Here is a 22,532-nt window from a genome sequence, read left to right on the forward strand (position 1 = left end):
AATTGTCAAAGATTGTGAGGGAGTTAAAATGTTTTAGATGAGTGGTTCAAAATCTCATGAGCCGTAACCTGTGTAAGAAAGAGCAAGCACACACACACACACACTACACCTAAATTTACACCTTCGGCTTGCGGTGGAATGGGACAGAGAAGGGCCCTCTCGGTCCCACTGAAACCTGACAGCTGGACTTGACCTTAAGTTTCACTTTTCGCACGGTTCAGGCTCCAATGAGAGCGTCAGGTGCAGGCTGCTGAAGGCAGATGGGGCGGAGCCCCAAAGGGGGGTTTGCTACTGTGGTGTCATGTCATTTCAAATTGCCCATTCCTGTCATTGCTGTGGAGTACATTTTGGCAGCCCTAGAGGGCACCAAGCAACTGCCTGGCTTGCCTGTCTGCAAGCCCCGCTCCTGAATATATATGTAGGAAAAAAAAATATTGTATTGGGCCTATTTTAAACTGAATGCAGTGACATTTGTCAGACGCTAGGGGGGGAAATGCCCCCTCTGCAAACTACGCCTATGTTACCACACACATTTTCACTGGAACATTAGCACCAAAAATAAACATTATGCAGGGAAAATGCCGTAGAGCGTGGACTGGCAGAGCGCAGACACGGGGAGCAACGTCACCTGGATTTGATGCGTGGTCTCACCGCAAGCAGCTGCTCGACTCAGCGCTTCTCGCAGATGACGGAGCATCTCACCTGATCTCTAAGGGAGAGCCCAGCCAGCCTACGGAGGAAGGTCATTTCAGCCGCTTGTAAACGCAATCTTGTTCTTTCGGTCACAATCCAACGCTCGTGACCACAGGTGAGGATAGGAATGGAGATGGACCGGTCAATGGAGAGCTTTACCTTTCGGCTCAGCTTCCTCATCACCATGACGGTGAAGAGAGCGCGGCCGCAGGGACGCACGCGTGTGCACACACATCTTGAGCACATTTGCCCCTCCTGATGTCAGAAGGAGTGCAATTTCTTTCAGATGTGTTTCAGGAGGTATTGGAGACCTACACAAACTACGAAGGATTGACTTGATGGTTTATTTAGCTATATTGGGGTTGATAAGGACCCAAAATCACCATAATAGTAGTTTAGAAACATGGGAAAAGTGAGTTTTTCATAATATGTCCCCTTTAAGGTTAGATGCAATACTCGGTTACGCCAGCAGACAGCATTTGTTGCTATAGGGCAGTGGTCCCCAATCTTTTTCCTGCCACAGACAATTATAGCTTTTATTTTGTTAACAGTAATTTCTACTCTGCTGCAAAGAATGCACCAGAGAAGATGGGTGATTTCTCCATCAGATACATTTATTTATTACTATCATAATAATTATTACATTTAATTTAAAAACTATACTTTTGAGTTGAAACAAATGGTGGCAACTTCAATAAACTACAAGTAACAAAAAGGCATGGAAATGTCTCTTTTTTTATCAAAACATACCGAACCGAATGTGATGTTTGTGTATCGTTGCACCCCTAATAGATACATATACATGCATACACACAGACACTAACCCAGCAACCTCGAATGACTCAGAGTCTGGTGGTAGGAGCTAACTCAAATATTGTGTTTTGATAGGTGCTGGTGTGGTGTACCTGGCATACATGAAACATCCACCGAAGGGGAGAGCTGTCACCCGGACCCGTTAAGGGCAGCACAGCATCCCCAGAACACTCCAAGCCGCAACAGCACCTCAAGAACGACCCCACAGTGCGGGAAAGAATTGCTTGTAGGATTGTGGCAAAGTTATTATATTTAAATTATCAAATTTATTTAGAATAGAAGGAGGAGGAGGCGGTGGATGGTCGGTGGTTGGGTAGGGGAGGAGGCAGAGACAAGAATGGGTGATGTCATGTTATGGAACCTGTCTACATCACAGGGTCACAGGGAGGTCAAGCCCATTACTCATTTTTGAGAGAAGGTGAGTCTCTTTACTTTCACACGGACTTAGATATTACTGTTCACCAACCTTTTCAAACAACATTGATGCAGCAACTGCCTCATAAGGTTCTCTGTCTACTTCATAACAATTGTTAATTTATTGTACAGTTATTTTTTATCACATGTCCCTGTCACCTCTTGTATGGTTGCAACTGTGAATAACGACCATTATCATCAGGTTCTGGACCTCCTCTCTGTAGTGGGTCTCTCCAACAACAATGAGACCCACTACAGAGAGGAGGTCCAGAACCTGATGCTGTGGTGCTCGAGTATCAGCCTTGTTCTGAATTCCAGCAAGACCAAGGAGTTCCAGGAAGACTGAACACGCCCCTCTGTGCATACGAGGGGAAGCAGTGGAGCGTGTAGAGAAAATTAAATTCCTGGGCATCCACATCTCCTCTGACCTCTCCTGGACACTCAACACCAGACACCTGGTGAAGAAGGCCCAGCAACGGCTCTTCTTCCTCAGGAAGCTGAAGCGGGCTGGACTCTCCTCTGTGCTGCTTGCAAACTTTTACCGAGCCACGATAGAGAGCATCCTGTGCCTCAGTGCGACCGTGTGGTACGGCAGCTGCACGGCGCAGGACAGGAAGGACCTATCCCGGGTGGTGAGGTCAGCTCAGGGGATTGTGGGTCACCGTCTGCCTGACTTGGACTCAGTTTCCACCTCCAGAGTCCAAAGGACAGCCAGACGCATCACCACAGACCCCACCCACCCGGGCCACAAACTGTTTGTACCGCTCCCATCAGGGAAGCGGTTCAGGACACTAAAGCAGCACTGCAAGGCTCATAAACAGCTTCTTCCCCAGAGCTGTGAAAGCAGTCGTTCCCTTGCAGTGAGCTGGGACGCTCTGTGCCTGTCCTACTGTGCTGCTGTTGCTGATTTGCACTATTGCCTGCCGATTCTCATTCTCTCTGTGTATATATATTGTTGTTTTAAGAGAGATTTTGTTTTTCGTTATCTCTTAAAGAGATATTTTGTTTTTTCGTTATGTTCTGATGAGTGCCTTAAGCACTGGGCCTTCACACGATTTTATTATGTTCGCATAATGATAATAAAGTATCTTGAATCTTGATAGGTGTAGCTTTGTTGTGATTGAACCTAACAAATGCAAATATTAGACTTTGCATCTTGTCCCAAAGAAAAGTATATTTCTTACATTCTGTATGTCTGAAAACATTTCACTAAAAGATTGGCACAACACCCAAGTAATAATTATTATTGTAATGAGTTTAGATTTTATTAAGCACATGGAAATATATTTTGAGACTTGTACATACAGTACAACTTCAATCATCCACATAAACACATCATGATAGGTACATTTGTAAACACACCTATTTGTCTGTATGTATTTTACTGGACATTTGAATAATGTTAACCTGGAGAATAAAGAGAGAGAGTATTTTTTTTAAATGCTGTTTACATAAGCATATACACAATGTGTCAAATCAAAAGGTGATTCATGTAAACACTCAATTAGAATACATTGATGGTTCATGTCATTGTATAAACTCCATTCCATCAAATTTTAGGACTATTTAGCATATATAATTGCTAACAGAACTCAGATGTCTTTGGATTAACTTTTGTTCATTAAATGTTTCTTTGTGTTTTTCTCTGGCTTAAACAATATGATGAAAATCTTTGGCACAAATATGCAGAACATGAGTCCAAAACTTGAAGCCAGAATAGCAAATATCTCTACAGCCACAGTAAATTTCCCAGGAGAGCTGACATATGCTGGGATAAAGGTGATCCAGACTGCACAGAATATCAACATGCTAAATGTAATGAGTTTGGCTTCATTAAAACTGTCAGGTAGATTCCGAGCTAGGACAGCAAACACTAAACAAGAGACAGCAAGTAGGCCAATGTACCCAAGGACAGCCCAGAACCCAATGGCTGAACCTAAAGCACACTCCAGGATGATTTTCGTTTCATACACGTTTAAGTTTTTTGCTGGAAATGGGGGACTAACAACCAACCAAATAGTACATATTAGCACCTGAATAAATGTAAAAGACACTACAGTCATTCTTTGCTGTGGAGCACCAAACCATTTCATGACATTGCTACCTGGGAGGGTGGCCTTGAAGGCCATTAACACTACAATTGTTTTTCCTAAAACACAAGACATGCAGATGACAAAGGTTATTCCAAAAGCTGTGTGGCGCAGCATGCAGGACCAGTCAGAGGGTGCTCCAATGAAAGTTAATGAACTCAGGAAACACAGCATCAGGGAGAAAAGCAGCAGGAAGCTGAGCTTAGAGTTGTTGGCCCTGACAATGGGGGATGTTCTATGACGAAAGAACACAACTGCAGTCATGATGGTGAGACAGGCACCGCCAACTGAGAATGCTGCCAAGATGATTCCTAGGACTTCATCATATGAAAGAAACTCTACAGGCTTGGGGAAACAAGTGTCTTTCTCTGCATTAGGCCAGAAGTCCTTGAGGCAAGGAAGGCAATCAGGAGAATCTGAAAAAGGAAAATTACAAAAGGTTTTTATATGGCCATGCACTGTTTCTAATGTTGTAGATATTTGGTAGAAAATTAATTACCTGTAGTATTACTGATCTCTCCTTCTGCACATGGTACACAATCATAACAGCAGATTGGCTTTCCTTTCTGTAACACCTTACGGGTTCCTGGAGGGCAGTTTTCACTGCACACTGACTTAGGCAACTGGCACAAAAAAACAAATAAACCTGAGCATATTCAGGTGCATTTCACAGATGTTCACATCCATCCATCCCACCAAAGTACAAAGTACTTCTGACTTATTTACTCCTGCGTACTTACTGCAGCAGTTAGAGTTAGAAACAATAGATGGTTGTGTAAAATTATGTTTTAAGTATAAATTCATCCTTTATTTTACAATCCCTCTGTGACAGGTTGATAAAATAACAACTAAAGCTGACATGGATTTCATGCTAACATATAGTGATATCAATATAGTGAGGTCTCAGCAGGAAAGGGAGGGAGGTGAGTCAGGAGACAGCAGGAGATGATGAAGAAAAGGACCGTTAAGATGACTTTGGCACCATGAATGGTAAAGAGAGATATAGCTGGCCAACATAATGGAGAGAAAGAGAGAAATAAATGTACTGTGTGTACAAGAGATCAGGTGATGGGAAGAAAGGCAAGGAGCATTGGATCAGGTTACAATCTGTTCTACAATGGAACAGACAACAAGATAAATGGGATTGATCGTGCTGAAGAAATAATTTGTCGGGAGTGTTTCAGAGGTGAAGAGAGTTTCAAATACACTGATCAGCATGAAGTCGGAAGTAGATGGTGTTGTGGTGAATATGGTCAGTGCATGCATCGCAGGTTGCGTGAGATGGTTGAGAAAGGAGAGATCTTCAGTATGACTGATGAAGTGGTGCAACTTGTTCCCAAAGAAGAGATATGCGTAATTGGAGCACATTTCAGCAATCTCTTTGCTGAAAGAAATGGTAATAATATGTGGAGGCATGGTGTCAAGCGTAGTATGAAGAGAAAAGGACAGGACCGTAGGAAACATAGTATATACCTGTTATACCTTATAAAAGCACAACATTTGAAAATATAATAATTTGCTTTGGTCGGCTTACTTTTTTCAGACCATCCATGAATGTGATGTTTTTCTTAAGGTGAAACTCCTGGCCCACTGGCAATGCCCCATCATAGAGACCCACTATCACCATCTCAAGGCCGCCGCTGTCACTTATTTGCCAGTTCATCAGCTCATACCTCGGCACAGGATCCCCGTTCTCATCAAATGACACATCATAACCAGCTTGTGTAAAGTTTACTTTTTTCAGTTCTGTTATAATCTGGCATGATAAAAAATAAATTAAAACAATGAGGGAAAGAAGGGAAAACATTAAATTAATATTGATTTTTTTTAATACAATTAAAATGACATTATATTTAAAAAAGACATCTGAGTCTTGTCAGTCATTTACACTGACTTGTTTGGTCTCTATCTTGTTGTATTTGTCACAATGAGTTGTAGAATTTGTGTCCAGGCACAATGTATTATGAAGGGCATGTGCTATGGCATAAACCGCCTTATACACCATGTGAGTGATTCGAAGATTGGACATGTCAGTGTATTTATCCTTTAGCTTCTGCATGTCCTGAGTTCCATCACACATTATCTCACCTGGGGCTGCACCTAAAATCAGAAGACAACACAACATTTTTAAGCTGAATAGTTGTAGGTTTATTATTTGTCAGATAATATTCACATTTGTTTGTATTGTATAACGAAATGCATTAATGCATACCAAGTATCACCATGTGTCTGTCATGTCTTGTTTAAATTGTGAATATTAGTATGTGTATTCTATGTATTAATAATGAGCGAGTCACCTTACCAACCTACACCAATTACGAAAAAAAACCAAATCACTGGGGCTCCAGCAGATCAGATTAATCATAATATAACAGTCAGAAAGATAGAACCCTTGCATTATACACTAATATATATATATATTAATATTTAATTAATACTGAACCATCTTCTGTTTAAAAAGATATAATCAATGGACATTGCAACAACTTTGAACAATTACTTCATAGACTCGGGTCAATAAACTAACTCGAAGCAACTGCCCCCAGATAGAATACCAACCACCAATGCCACTGAATGTCGCCAACCCCTCACTTAATTTATGCGTAGTGTCAAAGTCACAAATTGATAGAGCTGTGTGTTGCCTCAAAAGTTCTAAAGCCAAAGATTCATTTTGTATGGATGTAACATTTCTGAAATATCACAAGGAATCTCCGAACCCTGGAAGTGCTCTGTCATTACACCAGTTTTTAAGTCAGGTAATCCTCCAATAACCAGCAACTACAGACCGATAAGCATACTGCCTGCTGTCTCCAAAGTCATGGAAAAAATAGTAGCGGAGCAAATTGTAAATCATCTCAACAACAGTCCATATACCTTGAACAGGATGCAATTTGGCTTTAGAAAACATCATTCTACTGAGACGGCGGTTTGCTTCTTTCTGGAAAATCTAAAATCAAAGCTGGATACAGGCGGGATCATTGGTGCTGTGTTCATTGATCTCAAAAAAGCTTTTGATGCCATAAATCACCAGATACTGTTGACCAAATTGTCTAGTTTTAATTTCTCCATAAGTACTCTGAGTTGGATTGAATCATACATATCTGCAAGATTACAGTGTGTTAGGATACAGAACACAAAGTCTACATCACGTAACAACAATCTCGGGGTACCGCAGGGGTCAGTGCTCGGTCCACTGTTTTTCAGTTTGTTTATAAATGACCTGCCAAGTGGTTGTTCTTCGAATGTCACCTGCAAAATATATGCCGATGATGCTGTTCTATATACCCATGTAAAGGATAAAAAAAACATGCGGCACAAGAACTGACAGATGCTATGACAAATGTGTATAACTGGCTTGCGAAATCCCAACTTTACTTGAACATATCCAAGACTGTGTGTATGTACTTTTCAAAAAGAGCAAATACTAACAGTGATCCCAACGTTTTTGTGCAAGGTAAAAACATTGAGGTGGTACAGGAATTTAAATACTTAGGAATCACTCTTTACTCACAACTTCATTTTAAACGACAAATACAAAACACAGTGAATAGAATTAAGTTTAACTTGTCTAACTTTAGGTTTATCAGAAATTGTCATCTTCCTCAATATTAATTTGTACTATTTAGTAGAACTGTTGTATTTGTTATGACTGTTGTTTTATGTTGTTGATGTAAAAGGGACTAAAGATGGAAATTAGCCATTGGCTATAATCTGACATATTTACGTGTAAACGTTCATCAATATGTATTGTCCCTGTTTAAATAAACTCAAACTCAAACTCAAACCTTAACTAACTCACTTTTTCCCAGCCTGCAGTTGAATGAATCCTCCCAGAACTCTGTAAGTGTTGGAGACAAAGCGACAGTCGATGGTGACAGATCCATCAAGAATTCTTTTAGTCCAGGAGAGTCACTATGCTCAATGACAAATCCTAGGGCTCCAACACCGAAATTGAACCTCAGCAAATCTACCATGGGTAACCAGGCCTCAGTTCCTATCCACTGGCGAGGTGGGAAAGGCTCAAGGATTAGCTCCTCAAACAGGACCCTCACATCTCCAGAGGGTGCAAACACCACAACAACCCTTGCTGTAGACCTGTAGGACACATCACAATGCATAGTATTTAACAAAAGAATATCTTAAAATAAATTAGATATATGCCTATTTTACATTTTCATGTGTCATTTTGGTCTCATCAAACCTATTTTAAAATGATAGAATAAAGAGAATTGTAAATAAAAATACAAAATAAATACAATAGAACACAATTCTACAGTTTTTCCCTATGATAGCAAATTTAGTTTCCATATTATTTCGTGTTAACATATATAGCTTTAAAGTCAGTCACACAATAAACAAGCAATTAGTCAGTAATGCAGGGACCTGCGGATAATGTCAGCTACTCTTTTGATTTTGCTCCGTGAGTGGGTCTGAAGAACAGATTCAGAATATTCCACACAGATCCCTTCCTCTTGTGCTCTGGTCAAGAATACCGCCATTCCATTATTCCCATAGTCAGAATCTGACCGGACAGCACCTATCCAAGTCCAGCCAAAAGCTTTCACAAGCTTGACCATGGCATCAGCCTGGAAATTGTCACTTGGTATTGTTCTGAAGAAATTTGGGTACTGCTCCTTATCAGACAGACATGCACAAGTGGCAAAATGGCTCACCTAAATGAAAACATAAATGTCACTTTTTGACAAGACAGACATGGAATATCATCCCTAACCTAAGGTTAGGTTAGTTTGCCAAAAACTCTGAATGTTTACTTGAGGAATGTTAAAGGGCCCGATGACTCTTGACATGCTGATGGATGGAGAAGACCCAGACTCACCAACAATGCCCATCACCATACCTGACTGGGTGCAGTTGTCACCAGTGTTAAACTCTGGATCCAGGCCGTTTGAAAGCTGGAATGCCACATGAACTGCCACAGGGGCTGCGGTGCAAGAATCATGGATCTCATAACCGAGTTTAATACCTGGCAGCAGTTTTGTACTGTTGTTAATTTCCATGATGGCAAATATCATTACTCTTGATTGCCGCAGTTCCATCGATTCAAGTCTGCACACAGACAAGCAGCTCTGAATTTAACGTATCCTATATCATATAATGACAATTTTAACAGAAGCAAATTCAGCAAGAAACCAGATAAATGCTATTCTAACTTATCAACAATAATTAACGGCTGACCTGAGTTTCATCTAAATATATATATCTCAAAATGTCATCACAAAATTTAAAATCCAGTTTTAGAAATCAGTCCAGTAATTTTGATTCACAGATAAAACATAAAGCAAATAAAATGTTCTAATTATGTTTAACATCCAATAAGATAAACAGTTTTCAATTCTACACCAAACATTTTCAGCACAATTAAAGTGACATCATCAACACAGTTCTATTATCCCTCTTACTAACCTTCCAGTGCAGGTTAGAGGATCGGGCATGCTGGTGTAGTCATGCTGATTCACTATGTTCATGCGATAGTGTAAGGAAAAAACACCTCCAATGATGTAGTCTCCATCCGTAGAGAATGCAGGTTGACGAGGGTTAGCCCGGAGCTTACATTTCACAGATGAGGTCTCACTGCTGACCGTATTGACAGTTCTGTCCTGTGCAAGCCTAGCCCTTTGCTTCGGAAGAGCTGAGTTCAGCTCACACAAACCCAGACACATGATCAGTCCAATGATGAGAAGTGACATTTTCTTCTCTCATCAGTACATCTGACTACACTTCACTTGTGTTTCCACTGGTTTTATAACCTTTTAGATGGCTGCTTCCCACCTACTATATGACACCAACCCATGTTTACGTCAGAGAGATAAGGTCAGTGGCTATTAAAGAACTTTAATACAAGGTTTTTTAAGCTCTGAAGACTGAAACACTTTATAAGATAGGCCAGAGCCACCTCTATTCCTGAAGAAGGCCCAGGTCCTTCAACATGTGCCGGACAATGCTGAGGATGTTTTATAAGCCTGTGGTCTCTAGTAACATCCTGTTTCATTTTGTGTGCTGGGGCAGGAGACTTGAGGGTCACAGATGGAAACAGACTAAACAAAGTCATCCTTAAGGCAGGTGGTGTTGTGGGGATGAAACTGGACTCCTTCAAGACAGTGATGGAGAGAATGATGCTTCATAGTTTCTGAAGCATCCTGGACAACAACACTCACCCCATACATCAGCTCCTGGTACACTGAAAGAGCACACGCACAATGAGACTGAGACCAATCCCCTCAAAATCTGAACACCATAGAAAGTATTTTATTCCTGTGGCAATTGTAATAAAGAATGCATCATTGTAACCTTCTGTAGCTTTGTAAAAAATATTTCTTAATATTATAGTTCACTATTTCTGGATGGTGGGTGCTGGTGGTGTGGCGCCGGGCTGGCCTACTGTGCCTCTTTATGCCATGCTGGTCTTGGTTTGTTGGCCGTGTTGGCATTTGCCGCTCCGGGACCCTGGGCTGGTCCTCCTGCGGGTGGCTCCTGTGGGGCCCCAGGGGTCGTGCTTTTGGGGGGAGTCGTGAGTCGTTCCGGGGGGGTCGTGCTTTTGCACCTACAAGAAACATGGTGGAATCTCAGATTCCACCATGTTTCTTGTAGGTAGCCTCATGGCGGAATGAAGACGCATTCTGCTTCGTCAACATGTCATTCTATCCCCTGAAGACGGGACTTTGCCCCGACGAATCTAAGCCCATGTTTATCTGTGTTGTGTTAAGTCACTGTTGTGAGACGTTCAACAAAAATCAGTCATAGCAAAAGCAAACTAAATGTGGTGCGTTCCTAGTGGTGTCGGCATGTAATTACGTTGTGGAATCCCATCTAATATGGAAATTCCCTACACTTTCCACCTGGACACACAACACATCCAACTTTCTCATCATCATCATGTCCACCAGCTCTCTAGCTTTTCCTGTCATCGTCCCAACATCAACCCTAAACTCTTCCATTCCATCTTCTCTCGCTGCTGATGCACCCATTTTCCTGAAAAAAGGGTGAAATATTTACTCTGCCGAGGGTTCTCGATTGTCTCAGACCTTGATCATGATGAATATATTTATTAGATAGAATGTTAAAGCAGTACAAGTACAGTCAAATAATAGTGTGTATGACAGTACAAGTACAGTCAAACACCCTGTCTAAGATAATTTCAAAAAAACCCTTGCAGTCTTGTTTCCGTTGAAAGTCCTTAGAACATAATTCATCAACATGTAACAATACCAATGAAAATAAAAATAAATTACTCCATTGATGAAAAATAACAATAAAAAATTAAAAAGACATATAATATGTACAACATAGGCGGACAAAAAAGGGGGAATTGATCTGGAGAGAGTTGTGATGACTATCTCCGTTTCCGCCCCCCTGAACAGTGAATTTTTAGGGCCGTTTTGAAGGAGGCCAAAGAGGTGCATGTTTTGAGGGCAGGAGTCAAACAGTTCCACCCTTGGGTGGCAGTATTGTAAAAAAGAGAATTTACCCATGTTTGTCTTATAGCAGGGTGTAATCAGGTTGTTGTTTGAGTTTCCTCTAGTATTGTGGCCGTGGGTGTCACAAAATCTCTGAAGGTGTTTAGTGAAAGGGATTGAGAGGATTGAGGGCAGAGCAGCATTGACTATTTTAAATGCTAATCCCATTTTGAGTCATTTAACACTGTCTTCTACCCTGAGCCATTTTAGGCTAGCAAAATATCTAGTAGGAAGGTGGATCATGGGCCCCAGATTGAGAAGTAGACAAATCAGTTTGTTTTGGGAAGTTTTGAGCCTAGATTTCAGGGAAATTTTGATGTTGGAGTACCAGGAGGTGCTAGCATAGTCAATAAGGGGCTAAACGAGTGCTCCAGGAAGAGTCCAGAGAGCACCTTTGTTGACAAAAGTAGACATTCTGCCCCAAAATTGATTGACAATTTCGATCATCTTTGTTGCCATGCTATCACCAACCGAGAGCAAGTCCCGTCAATAAAAACCATTTGGACCACACACACACACAGAACAAGCAGGTTTGATCGTTGCGTGTGCTACACATAACTATGTGTAGCACACGCAACGATGAGCCTGTGTAAACAGGAAATACCAGTAATTTTTAATGTGTTTGGTTTTTGCTTGTGCAAAATAAATTTCCCAAAGAAGTGCGAATTATACTCCAGAGCGACGGAGTATTAGGTGTATTTTTTTATACAGTATAAAAAATAAAGTATATGATTGAATAAATGTATAGAAATTAAGTGCTTGAGTAAATATCTTAACCTTATGATAAAACAGAATATTAGTGGTGATACAAATCAGTTAATTTAGTGCATATCATAATTTACTGTAACAAAATAAACTATAAAAATATATAAAATAAGTTAATAACCAGAATTTAACATGTTTGTCATGATTTGTTTTAATTATGCACCTTTGTGACACAGAAATGGTTATTTTCATTGTGATTGGTTGGTTTAGTATTAACCCATGTGATGGATTTCTTACTGTTAGGGTTTTGCTAAACGCTCTTACGGTTCTTTCATCTCCTTCGTAGGTGCGTAGTCAATGCAGAGAATGTAGGTAAAGTTTAAACATTTATATAAACAGCAAGTCAGTTTACAGTTGGACTCGGGAATCAACGCTGAGGTTCGGCCATGTTTCTTGTGACTGCTCCATGCTCTGAACTTCCTCTTCGTCATTTCTTTGTCCATCAATAAGTCCATCCCCTGAAGGTGGGGCTTCGCCCCAGGCAATCTTAAACCCCTGTTGATCAGTGTCATATGTGTCTTCACTGATGAGACGCTCATTAATATCAGTATAGTAATATGAAACCTAGTGGTGTGCCATGCTAGTGTAGTGTCGGCATGTTTTCATGTTGTGGATTTCCATCTAATATGGAAATTCCCTACAACAGAAAGATCAATTGGTTCCAAGGGATTTGTTGAAAGCTGACTTGGTCGTAAATTTAAACAGGAAAATATGATTTTAGCAATCACGCATATTTTAGTGCAGAGTCTAATATACATGATATATAGATTCAGAGCCCCCAACTGTCGGTTATTAATTTTCATGTAATTAGTAGCTTTGGAGAGTTTAACATTTACATGTTACACATTTGCAGCATCACAAATTGTGAGAATTGATAAGGTAAAATTCATTGTGATATGATTTGCTTTTGTTGTGTGGGCTTGCCTTTTTGCTGGATAACCAACATGTATGGTTATTAATGTTGTTTATTTTAAAAAACAGAATATGAAAAACAAAATAAATTATATTACAAAATATTTGTCAGGCAACAATGAATTAATGAAACAAATAAGACCAGTGCAACCAGTTTTTTCATCTCTCAGTCTATCCATCACCAGGGCAAACAAATAGGGGCTCAGAGCTGATTCCTGGTGCACTCCCACCTCTACACTAAACTCCCCTGTCTCTCATACTGCACACTACACTGCTGTCGTACAACTGCCATACATGTCTGGACTACTCTGACATACAGTACATACATCCCGGCTGCCGCACATGTACACACTGTCATTGTGTCCTTGGACAAGACACCACCCACATTGACTATGTGAATGTAGTGAGCAAGTGAATGTCGGTGGTGGTCAGGAGGGCCGATGGTGCAAATTGGCAGCCTCGCTTCTGTCAATCTACCCCAAGATTTGTTTATATCTTCCAACTCTCCACCCCTCCTTCCTCCTCCACACTGATCGCCGCTGTTAGCGCTCTAGTCCCTCTTGAAGGTAAAACTCATAACAAAACCACATTTTATATCACAGTTATACTATTTATCATTTATTATATCATTTTGTAGAGTATGTGTGTATCTATATAGCAATTAAAAGCACTTTGTTGATTTGAGTGTTTTTAGACGGTATCTGATATTTTTTTCAGTTATTTTATATGGGAAAAAGTTATTGGACATACGAGCGATTTGAATTACAAGCTCATTCCAGGAATGAGTTATACTTGTATGTCAAGGTATTATTGTTGTCACAGCTTGCGGAGGATCTGTTTTTTTCTATGCATGAACATCTCCTGTCTTTTCAGAACCCCCTCCTGCAATCAGCTCATTCCGGTCACCTGTGCTCCTTTGCTCACCTGCAGCTAATCTCTCATCAACCCAGACACTATTTATGCTCTGCCCCCGCCACACTCATCTGCCAGATTGTTTAGTGATGGTTCCTACTTTGCAACATTCCAGATTGACCTCCTGTGTTTTGACCCTGCCTTTGGATCTGTCTGCCCATCTGTTCTGACTACCCATTTTGTGAACTGACTACCCTGTGTTGAATAATAAAGCTCAGTTATTGGATTTCCATTCTACTGTCATGCCTTTGGGTTCTTACCTGCCTTGCCCATGACAATTGTATAAGTAAAAAATGTTAGAGAACCAAAAAACAGAATTCAATATTGAATATGGTGCTTTTATATTACATTTCTGTATTTTGTACATTTGAATATGTATAATATTATATATATATTATGTTAAGATGTACATAAGGCATGTGCATTTCGTATGTGAGAGAATTAATTTTGTCCACTTAAAATAAATGTGGTCTGACTTCTTTTCTACTGTATTTCTCTAATCCAAACCAATTCATATATATATATGTGACAGTAGTGTCCTCCTCATTTCTATGCTTTGGTCTCATACATAAAGTAATTATATGTGTGTATGTGAAGATAAGGCATTATGATCATTAACTTAATATGGCATTTACACTTGAGCACATTCACAGTGATTTATTTCCACATTCCATTTTCAATAGTACATGACATACTTTTTTGGTAGCCTCAAATTTGATAGAGGTTATTATCTGCACATTTAAAAGGACAACCAGAATTTTTAATTTGCTGAGAATCATCTTGAATAAAGTGAGAAGTAAGTCAAACACGCAGCACAAAATGACCAGTAAGTCTATCTGTCCTAACAGAGGCCAGCATCTTATTGTTGATCCTACTGCATCATCCAGCATGTCTTCGAACCAGTGTTTTATGCTTTTCCATTAGAATGGAGGTGTAAAAATTAACAATATAGTGTACATGAGACAGTAACTGGCAAATACCTAAATTGCTGCTCTGTGGTGCAAAACAGTTTTATGAAAGTAATAGTTTTGTAGACAATTCGCACATGTACGGTTCTGCCCAGCGCAGATGAGAGGCAAAAGATAAGTGAGATGCTAATAGATGCTGGAGACCACTCATAGGGGTGAATGTCAACAGACGATGGAAAACACTGCAATGTCACGGTAAAAAACATCACTATTGATAAACTACTACCATATTGAGGATTGACTCTGTTTGGGGATATTTTTAATCTTGACATGTAAATTCCAAGCAGCACCACAGCTGTCAGAAAACCTCTGGGAACCCATCCGCTGTTGTCTGTAGGCTTCACACCCTCCTCTCTGCCTGTGGAAAGAAAACATTTGATGCCAGTTGTTGTAAAATAAATTAAAACATACTTTTCTTGAAATAAATAATATGCTTGTTTTTGATATTACCTGATTGTATAAGAAATGCTTCTTTTGGGGAGTGTTGTAGGTAGAACTTGAGTGGTACCTTTTGGGGGGGGGGGGGGGGAACATTAAATCTACTCCTCCAAACATTCAACGTCTATTAAACCATAATTTTATTAACCACAATTTCTCCAAAAAGAAAACACTGTAAAGAAATCATGTAATTGTACATGCCAACCTGCACACAGCAGGTCCTGATGTTAGTGGATGCCATGCTGTCTTGACTTTCAAAAAGGTTGTGGAAAAGTGATCCCTGAATGAGATATCCAGGTTCTCCCCATAAAATTCCTTGCAGACTTTTAACCTCAATGTTGCATGCCTTACTGTTGAAGCCACAATCTATGATCTTCCAGTGATATTTGACAGTGAGGTTGGTGAAAGAGCTGTGGACGCTGTGAGCTGAGGATCTCAGGAGAACTATTGAGGGGTTTATACTTCTGTAATTTAAATGTGTGCTCTGGATATCAGTCTTTATCTGCATGATGGAAAATTACAAATAGACACAAGTTTAGCAGAATAAAAAACAAGATGAGCAAATTTAATTTGCACATTCACGTGTGTGAATGTGCTGTAAATTCAGACTTCATTTCATGAGAAATATAATGGATCTCAGCCTCACCTTTACTGTGAATTGAAGACAGCTGGTATTACACATCAAATAAACCAAAAACTGATAGTGGCACTTGCAGCCATGGCCGGTTAGCTCCTCTTCATTCACAGTGTCTTTTAATTTTTGCAGCATTTTCACGCAACAATTTATAACCATGTAGTGCAACATCACGAAAGGGCAGAGGGGAAAGTCCTTTTTTATCTTGTTCTGTTTGAGAATCATCCCTGCGGCAGTTATCATTTCAAGAGATCTTAACAGGAAAGAAAAGTAAGCAATGCATTATCACAATTAATAGAAAATTATCACATATGTATGACTTTTTACTCCTAACAGATATCGTATAAATCACCCAGCTGGCCACCATTTGTATCTTGAAAAGGACGAACTGTGTTTTTAAAGGCAATAAAACATAGAAAATTAGTAAAATAATGTCCAACAGTACCATGTGAAAGGTTTAATAACTGAGCTGTAACATGTTTTCTTTGCACCCAATTGAGTTAAGCCACCTCAAAAATGCTCCTTTAGAGATTGTGGAATTGTATTTTTAGGGGTTTGTCATGCATCCTAATGAAATTGCAAGGATACAATTTAGTGCTTTAAAAAAACATAATAAGCCAGATATAGTGGAGGAACAGAAAAAATAGAACATTTACATTTACAGTTTACTCACCTTTCACCCCTAAGTGCATGTTTTATTTTTTCAAAAATAGTAGCATTCTTGTTTGGTGCATTTGAGTTGAAGCCCTTTCTCTCTTCACCATGCCCATTCCAATTGAGCTCAGTGCACTGGGTCAGTCTGAGCCATGCACCAGATGCCAGGATGCAAGTGAATAGTGTTAAGGAAAAAAAAGTGACTGTCATCTTAGAGCTTTGCCTTTGGCACAGTCTGGATTTTTGGAGGAAGGTATTTTATAGCTTCTTCATTGCTGCTCATGTGGAGGTGGGTCATTCTCAGAGGTACATGCAAACATATTTCTTGCATAAAAAATGAACCTGACAAAAAAGCACATTGCTTGATCCTAAGCCTAGGCCCTTTTCCAAAAGACAATGAATCAGTCTCCAGATTATTTTTTTTGCTGGATATAAACAATGGATTTAAACAATGAATACTTCAACAAAATCATGTCTGTAATTTTCATTAAATAACCCGGAACACTGAAATGTTAAAAAATTGGTTTAATTCTAAAAACAGATCATTTGAGTTTTTACATGCATTTCAATGCATGCCCTATAAAGGGTTAACTAATGATGGAGAGAGGGCCACCAGACAAAGAAAATCATCAAAATATAGTCAAAGAGTTTAAGAAGCAGAGTTCTCAGTGTACAACAGCAAAGCTATTGGTGATTTCACCAACTACATTCCATAATATGTTCGTCATCATTCCGGTCCTTTCAAAGTTCCAACATCCATTTAATTTTGTGATTGCAGATTCATTTTCAGCACATTCAAACTTGTCTTCCCAGACATATCTGATGAACAGTTGGTCAGCAGAAAAAGAAGAAAGAATAATTCTTTATTCATCTTTATTTTATTTAAATTTGCTACCGTAAAATAATGTACAGTACTCACAGATACATGTTTTGTGATTGATGTGTAGGATAGATTTGTTTGCTGCAGTCGTTATGTTGTAGGAGCTTGTTTAAAATGTTGAATTTCACTGTCAACATCTGTAGTATAAGAATAAATAGGAAATTAATGTATTTGTTTAAGATGACGACTTCCCAAACTTGTGAGGTAAACATGTTCCAGACATTTGGAACCTAAGCTGTTATAGAAACTGTATATAGAATGAAAGGAAAGCAAATCCGGGCCCTTCTTCTTCTCTAACTAAAACATTAAATATCTATAATAATGTATGATATTGTATATTATCAATGGCTACATATATTTTATTATTAGGTTTAAGAATACCACATTTAAATTAGTTAGTTCAGTCATATGCTCAACAACAGCAAAAAGATTATGTCAGACCTCAAGGAATAAACTAACAAGGAGAGAGGAGAGATCAAAATAAACCCTTAGGTATTGCAACATGTAATGTTTATATGTTGCAACAATGATGTTAATTATTATAGCATCTTGAATCAGTTTGCCACCTGTTCTTCTTGTTTTGTTTTTTTAATGGATGAAGTAATCCCTTGTTATGTTTGCCCTGCAGTCAGTTTCCCACTAGAGCCAAGCCACAAAGTAATTACCGGTAAGTCATCCTCAAGACAGATGGGGTAGTATTATCTTATTTGTTTTCTTTGTGGGTTTTCTGTTAGGATTTGTCTCAACTTTATTTCTATTGAATTATGCAATTGGATATTTGAACAACACGCATTTTTACACATTTTTGAGGAATTCGGCAACTATTTGTTTAAACCCTGCAGTAGATTTATCAGATCTGTACTTTATTTGTGCTTCATGCCATGTTTCTCACTCTCATTTTTTTAAATTAGTAATCAATAAGTTAACAGTTCCAAATGCAATTTTACAGATAAGGGACAACAAATGTTATTATACTTTGTGTACCTCATATTTTTAAAGTTAAACACTACTTGAAGTTGTTTTAATAATGCCTATTTGTAATAGTGTCAGAAACCTTATGGGTGGGCAGTGTTCACTTTTTAAAAATAAATGTATTCAATATAGATTGGTGTTTTTCCAAATTAAATGTAATAAAATTTGCATATACATTATGTGATAGAAAGAAGAAGCAGACTACTTTGTGGCTGCAAAATAAAATGTAGCTAAATTAACTAAATTATTCTAGTTGATTTGAACAATGATAAATCATGCATCATTATTCTATGATTTTCGCATCAGGTATTTCCGTGTGTTTTTCTCTGGCCTAAACAAAATTATAAAACATTTTGGTACAAAAATGCAAAACAATAGACCAAAACTGGAGGAAAGAATGGCAAATATCTCTACAGCGACTGTAAACTTCCCAGGTGAGCTAACATAAGCTGGGATAAAAGTGACCCATACGGCACAGAATATCAACATGCTAAAGGTGATGAATCTGGCTTCATTGAAATTATTGGGAAGTTTTCGAGCCAGAAAAGCGAGGATAAAACACAGCATGGCAAGAAGTCCAATATATCCAAGAACAACCCAAAAGCCTATCGCTGATCCCAAAGCACACTCTAGGATTATTCTGTCCTGATAATGCAACAGATTCTGGAAAGGAAAAGGAGGATTGATTGTCAGCCAAAGTATGCAAATTAAAACCTGTACGAAAGTAAAAGTCAGAACGCTGAGCCTTTGCTTTGTGGGGCCAAACCATTTCATGGCGCTCGTGCCTGGGCGTGTGGCTCGGAAGGCCAATAACACCACTATTGTTTTCCCCAGGACACAAGAGACACAGAGGACAAAGGTGATGCCAAAAGCTGTGTGTCGCAGCATGCAGGACCACTCAGAGGGTTTGCCAATAAAGGTCATTGAACACAGGAAGCAGAGCGTTAAAGAGAAGAGCAGCAGGAAGCTCAGCTCAGAGTTGTTGGCCCGCACTAGCGGCGTTTCTTTGTGGCAGTAGAAAACTATGGTTGTGAGGATAGTTACAAAAACTCCCAGCACAGAGAACAAGACTAACATTGTTCCCAGAATTTCATCATGTGCTAAGAATTCAACTGGTTTGGGGGTGCAGGCATCTTTCTGCTCATTCGGCCAGTATACCGGCGGGCACTTCGTACAATGTATGGAATCTGTGGAACAGAAGCGAAGAAAGGGAAATGATGAACTAGATGTGTAGCTATCAGAGCTTAATGATGTCAACAACTAAAGTTCTGCTCTTCTATTTAATTTCACCCCGTGTATTACTTGGAATACATTTTATGGGAGTACTAGTATATCGTGTTTTTACTTGTTAAATTAGTGATTTCTCCTGCTGGACAGGGTACACAGTCAAAGCAGCAAACTGGCTTTCCCTTCTGGAGGACCTTCCGAGTTCCTGGGGGGCAGCTGTCACTGCACACGGATACAGGCACCTTTGAGACACAATTCCATGCGCCCCATCCAGTTAAATGTACTTAGAAAAAAGACCATTCCAGTATATCATACCAATAGAAGGATTTTCAGTGAATCACTTAAGAGGTTCAAACCTCAATCTCTGATTTACCTTTAAAATAAAATTTCCCCAGACACCCGGGTTGTTCTTCATGACAAACTGATGACCCTCCTGTAGAGAAGCATCATACATGCCGACTGTTAATCCCTCCATGGTTCCCTTGTTTGTCTTTTGCAAATTAACAAGGTCATATCTTGCAGGCGAGTCTCCATTGCTGTCGAAATACACCTTTTCCCCTTCCTTCGTGTTAAAATTCACAGTGTTCAGATAGTTCAAAACCTAAAGGAAAGTATTCACATACAGGGTTCAATTCAATTCAGTTTACATACAATTATCATTTGCGTTATTTCACTGTTACATTTAACTTGCGCCCTCACCTGCCATGGCTGAATGCTCTTCATATCAGCACAGCTGCCATTGGAAAAGAGCCCTTTACCAGGCTTGCATTTAATCAAGTCATCAAGAGCATGAGCCACTGCATAAACCGACTTGTGTACATTATTGGTGAATCTCAGATCATCCACATCAGTGAACTGTGACTGAATATGCCGTAAGCTCTCTGAGCCATTGCAGGGCTTTCTATGTGTATTCATGTTTTCATTCAGAGTGCAGTAAAATGTGTCTTCCCAGAAATCCCTGACAAACTGACTCTCTGGAAACTGAGAAGGGTGGAGCTGCCTCAAGTGTTCCTCCAGCCCCGAGATTTGAGCTCTTGTGACAGCGAAGCCTAGTGAGCCCACCAAGATGTCATGCCCCTCAATGTCAGTCAGCGAGTGGTCTGTGATCCAAGCTTCACTGCCAACCCACTGCAGTCCTGTGATGTTCTTTTTATACATCTCTTTAACCAGCAGCTTAATTTCTCTGTGAGACATAAAAGCCATAATCACCTTGGATGTGGCCTCTTTAATGATCTCTACAATTCGTTGCACTCTATCGGGTGGATCTGATGATGAAAACGCTTCAGAATACTCGATGCAAACTCCGTATTCTTGTGCAGCTTGGATAAAAGCAGTCATGCCATTGAGGCCATATTCATTATCCACAGCTATAGCTCCAATCCAGTTCCAACCAAAGTGCCTGATGAGCTTCGCTAGGGCTTGGCTCTGATAGTAGTCACTAGGAATAGTCCTGAAGAAAGTGGGATACTCTTTCCTGTTGCTGAGACAGGCACAAGTGGCAAAATGGCTGATCTGCAATGAAGGATTTAAACCATTTAGTGGCAGTGAAAGAGGAAATATTTAAATTATTTTCAAGTCACGGTACAGTCATAATTAAAATATGAATTGCAAATAGTTCCAACAGCATATTTACACAGTTCAATTCAAAGTCATTCATTTGAGTGATCTTCCTGACTTACCACAGGTATCTGAAACCGTCCGACAACTTGTGCAAAAGCAATAGTGGGTCTTGATCCTGAATGTCCCAAGATAGCTTGCACTGTGTCAATTTTGGTGCAGTTGTTGTCGCTTATGTTTCTCTTTCCTCCACTCACCAGTGTCAGTGCAGCTCTCAGTATGTCCATTGTTCCACAGCTATCATAGATCTTGTAGCCAAGTTTAAAGTTAGGAAGTATTTCAGGAGCTTTGTTGATCTCATTTATAGCAAATATCACTGTTTGAGCAAATTTAAATTCTCTAAAATTGAAGCTGTTGTCGTGAAAAATAGAAAATAGTGTATTATTTTCAATGCCGTGTAAATTACTTACAAACTATTTCAACTACACAAACCTATCAATACATACTTTTTACATTTCCGTACTTCTGGAATGTGCTGAAATCTGTTAACTACGTAATCCTGGCCTGTACGAAAAGAAAATATGCCTCCGATAATTAGATCCCCATCTTGGGCAAATTCAGCTGGAAGCGCTGCGCCCTGGAGTTGGCACATAGAATAGCATTTCCCTATCAGCAGGAATAAATGGAGCAGCCTCAGCGCGGGCATAGCTCTGCTCGGTATGTCAGGCCAACCAGCCTAACAGCGCCTGCCAGGGCTTTATATACATCAACATACAGGTCCAGTAAATTCTCAGAAGACAAGTGGATACTAAAACCAAATGAGATTACTGGCAGGTGTTGATAGGGGGGTGGAGAATGCATTGCTTTGATAAATAACTTGTATTATCAGGGTGGGAGGGGGACGGCTAGTGAGCTGCCATAACAGAAGAATGCTTTTGAGTCAAAATATAGAAGAAAATTGGAATCTTATCTGTTAAAATATTCATCTTATTATTAGATATTTATTAGTATAGACAATAATAATATGGCTTCATGGAGATCAAGAGGAAACTTCAGTTCTTTCCCGATGACTTGAGTATAACTTTTGTCATCATAGTTAGATTTTAACTCCCAGGATAATTCCACTTT

General features: G+C 39.5%; 2 protein-coding genes across 2 annotated transcripts; both read right to left on the minus strand.

The window, feature by feature from the left end:
* Positions 1–3,527: 3,527 nt before the first annotated feature.
* On the minus strand, positions 3,528–9,616 carry LOC137914185 (extracellular calcium-sensing receptor-like). Its single transcript, XM_068757791.1, has 8 exons — positions 9,435–9,616; positions 8,783–9,077; positions 8,394–8,683; positions 7,810–8,105; positions 5,905–6,110; positions 5,545–5,766; positions 4,510–4,633; positions 3,528–4,426 (listed from the first exon to the last, which is right to left on the minus strand). The coding sequence occupies exons 1-8, from the start codon at positions 9,494–9,496 to the stop codon at positions 3,528–3,530; spliced, it is 2,394 nt and encodes a 797-aa protein (XP_068613892.1). The 5' UTR covers positions 9,497–9,616.
* A 9,292-nt stretch (positions 9,617–18,908) lies between these two features.
* On the minus strand, positions 18,909–22,056 carry LOC137914171 (extracellular calcium-sensing receptor-like). The gene is made up of 6 exons (XM_068757777.1): positions 21,911–22,056; positions 21,527–21,815; positions 20,547–21,359; positions 20,221–20,448; positions 19,966–20,089; positions 18,909–19,807 (listed from the first exon to the last, which is right to left on the minus strand). The coding sequence occupies exons 1-6, from the start codon at positions 22,054–22,056 to the stop codon at positions 18,909–18,911; spliced, it is 2,499 nt and encodes an 832-aa protein (XP_068613878.1).
* Positions 22,057–22,532: the final 476 nt, after the last annotated feature.

This window comes from Brachionichthys hirsutus, unplaced genomic scaffold, assembly GCF_040956055.1.
Source record: "Brachionichthys hirsutus isolate HB-005 unplaced genomic scaffold, CSIRO-AGI_Bhir_v1 contig_955, whole genome shotgun sequence".
Lineage (NCBI taxonomy): Eukaryota > Metazoa > Chordata > Actinopteri > Lophiiformes > Brachionichthyidae > Brachionichthys > Brachionichthys hirsutus.